At 37.7% G+C, this 3074-nt stretch overlaps 1 protein-coding gene across 1 annotated transcript in view; it reads right to left on the bottom strand.

Moving 5' to 3' along the window:
* The window catches only part of LOC103800037 (transmembrane emp24 domain-containing protein 7-like), a 4686-nt gene extending 1799 nt beyond the window's left edge, over positions 1-2887 (bottom strand). The window contains exons 1-2 of the mRNA XM_009072399.1: positions 2720-2887; positions 1325-1570 (exon numbers count right to left, since the gene is read on the bottom strand). Of these exons, the coding sequence (XP_009070647.1) occupies positions 1325-1570; positions 2720-2887 (414 nt within the window). The remainder of the gene's footprint in view (positions 1-1324; positions 1571-2719) is intronic.
* Positions 2888-3074: the final 187 nt, after the last annotated feature.

The raw sequence follows: 3074 nt of genomic DNA, 5'->3' as shown, positions 1-3074 counted from the left end.
AAGTCTAGTTTCAGGGATTTATCTTTTATAGTCACTGTGAAAGCCTGCCCAAATCTGGTCACACTACAATTCTCAAGAAAACTGCAATGGAAAACATACTTACCAAAGATGTATTATGCTTTGAAAATTAATTTCCCCTTTCCTAAAGATCTGAGAGCATTACGTATGCTATAACCCAATAATAAACTTATTCTTATACCTTCTCCCACAACCTGCAAATAAGCTGGATCTAGAATCTGTATGTTCTACATTCTCAATACTCTCTACTGGTGCCAAAGTACCAACCAACAAAAACAACCCCAAATACACACACACCCCCATACACAAAACCCCCAAAACATATAACAGAATGCACAAAATGGAGACTCAAGTGCAGGGAGATAGGGAGCTACATGATCAAGTATCAAAAGACAACTTAAAGCAAAAGAGAAAGGTGATCAGAAGAAAGAGATAAGAATTATAACTGAATTCACAGCAAGTCACCTACTCATTACAAATCTTTAGCCACTGCAGACTTACATGGGGTAAATTGAGTGAGATGAATAATTGGCAAGTGGCATTTCTACCACTGAGTTCCAACTAGCAAAATAGTGGTCACCTCCAGCATTTTTAAAATGGTTGTTTAAAGTGAAGTTTGGTAACAATTATAGTGAAAGAATGTTAGAATTCATAAAGTTCCTGTTCCAAGTGAAGTTGGTTGATTTAGTTTGGACAGAAGTGGTGTGAAACTAAAATCCTGAAGAAAGAAAAAAATCACTACAAAAATAAGTCTGGAGCAAGAATACTGCTTTGCCACTTAAGTGTCTTATAAATGACATCTAGAAGGCATTTAAGCATGACTGATTTTGTTCATTTGTTTATGCTTTGAGCATTCTCTTCCAATTTTAAAAGTGACAGCTACGTAAGATATCAACCATTCAAGCCTTCATTTCAAAAAAGACTCTAAACTATTTCAATATAAAACCAAATTATTCTCAAAGTTTCTCCAAAGTTCAGGAATTTTGAAAACCCTGATCCACTGATATCTTACACTTTATAAAATCCACACTTCCAGAGACATAGAACCATGGCATAAAAAAGTTCCCTTAAACTCTAGGCCATTGTATATTTTCCCTAATTTCCACTTAAACACTTGGTAATTCCTCCTCAGCTCTGCAGTCTATAAGTCCTAATTTTTGGAAAAGATTCACTTTTAGTAACAGGTTTTATTTTAAAGAAGCTCTTACCCATTCATTTTCAACAACGATATAGATATTTAATGCAGTTTAATTTGAAAAACATGCCTTCCACCTAACAGTTGCTGTCAAACACAACAATATTTTACCTGAGTAAGTGCGGTTGCTCTGTTCTCACTAGGAAACAGTGGTTGATCTTCTCCAACCTGGAAATCAAAGTACACAGTTTTGTGTGTGAAAGTAGAGAACTCATTGCTGAAGCAGAATTTGTATGTTCCATTTCTGGATGCAGTAAATGTGAAACTATCATATTGTTTCTTCATCTCTTTGTATAATACAGCACCATCAGGACCTTCCAACCGACAGTCAACATCATAATGACCTCCAGTGATCACCTGAAAAAAATAAACAACAAGAAATTGTCCTAAGCAGAACAGACATCCAGCTAGCGCACCCCCAGCTAGTGTTGCAAATTGTTTGATCTGACAAATGTTTTAAAATAAAATGCATTAATTTAAAAATCTTTCAATACAAATTTGTAAAAATCCTCATCCTACGGAAAACTTGCAGAACAATTCAAAATATGATCTTTTACATTGAGGATATGTAATGTCAACTATTTTTTCTAACTGTTTATGAGGGAAGTTTTAGTTGCTTCATTTTAAGATACTGGTACTATAACGAAGGCTAGAGTAGAAGAAATTTGATGGGGCAAAGACATTATTGTAATAAATCAGTAATTTACTATATCCACAAACTCATCAATACATTTTATTCAGCAAGTTGAGACTGCCAGAATACAATAAACCAGCTCTTTTATGTACAACCTAAACTGTCTAACTAGCCTGTTAGGTCAAGCTGCTTTATGTTGCAGGAATAGCATATGCTCAATAGAACAGGTATTACAGCCTGACTCATTTTCATACATGCACATCAACAGAGCAATGTTATGGAGGTTCTGCTGCCTTACTTCTGCACAGTTAATGACAGTAATTCTTTCCAACACCAGCATGTTCAAATTATGTCTACAAGTAACTCAAAATATCACATGATTGTCTTGAGCATTGTCAGTCTTTGATTATTGTTGGTCCATAGCATGTTCTTCTATAGAATCACACTAGCTATCCTATCTCCACTGCAAGAGCAACTGGCAGTTTAGGTATTTATAGCTTACTATTCTGTAATGTGATTCTGATAACGCTCAGGCTAGTAGATAAATTTAATCCTTGCTCCAAACTTCTTGCCCTTAAGATAAAGTATCCTGAAGGATGAAGAAACTTCTATCCAAAGGCACATCCCTTTTATATGCATACAGAAGCTTTCTAAAATAATAGACGTAATTTGAAATACACAAATACCTATTCAAACATATGCTATAAAGATTTGTTCAGAGGCACCACGCACCAGAAGCAACACTTCAGAGAAGCTGTTTGCATAACATAGTTGCACTGCCCACCAATTTATATAGGTATTAAACCCCTAATACTAACGGCAAAAGTGAAATAACAAGAGACTCCCAGGGGGCCGAGGGAAGCACGGAGTACCTGAAACTCGAGGGTGCACTTAGTGCCCTGGACAATCTCCTCGTAAAAACATTGCTTAGCGTTGTCAGGCAGCTCGAAAGTGATTTCTGAGGCCCATACCGCGCAAGTTACCAGGAGCAGCGTCAGCCACTCCCACGGTCCTGCAGTTCCGGAGCCCCGTAACAGCATCACTTAGCGTGCAGTGTGAACTAATAATAACAGAGTTTGAGGCGGGCGGAAAGAGGACAGCCCCACGTCGGAGGCCAGCAGGCACAGAGCCCGGAGGAAGATGTCTGCGGCGACAACTAATCACAACAGAAAAACCTGAGGAAGAACACTGCGCTCTCAAAAAGCGCCCTTATAGAAGCACTTCCGG

The sequence above is a fragment of the Acanthisitta chloris genome, unplaced genomic scaffold (genome assembly GCF_000695815.1).
Source record: "Acanthisitta chloris isolate BGI_N310 unplaced genomic scaffold, ASM69581v1 scaffold35713, whole genome shotgun sequence".
In the NCBI taxonomy this organism is placed as follows: Eukaryota; Metazoa; Chordata; class Aves; order Passeriformes; family Acanthisittidae; genus Acanthisitta; species Acanthisitta chloris.
Note: the sequence above shows the minus strand (reverse complement) of the source record. Positions and strands in the feature narration are given on the sequence as shown.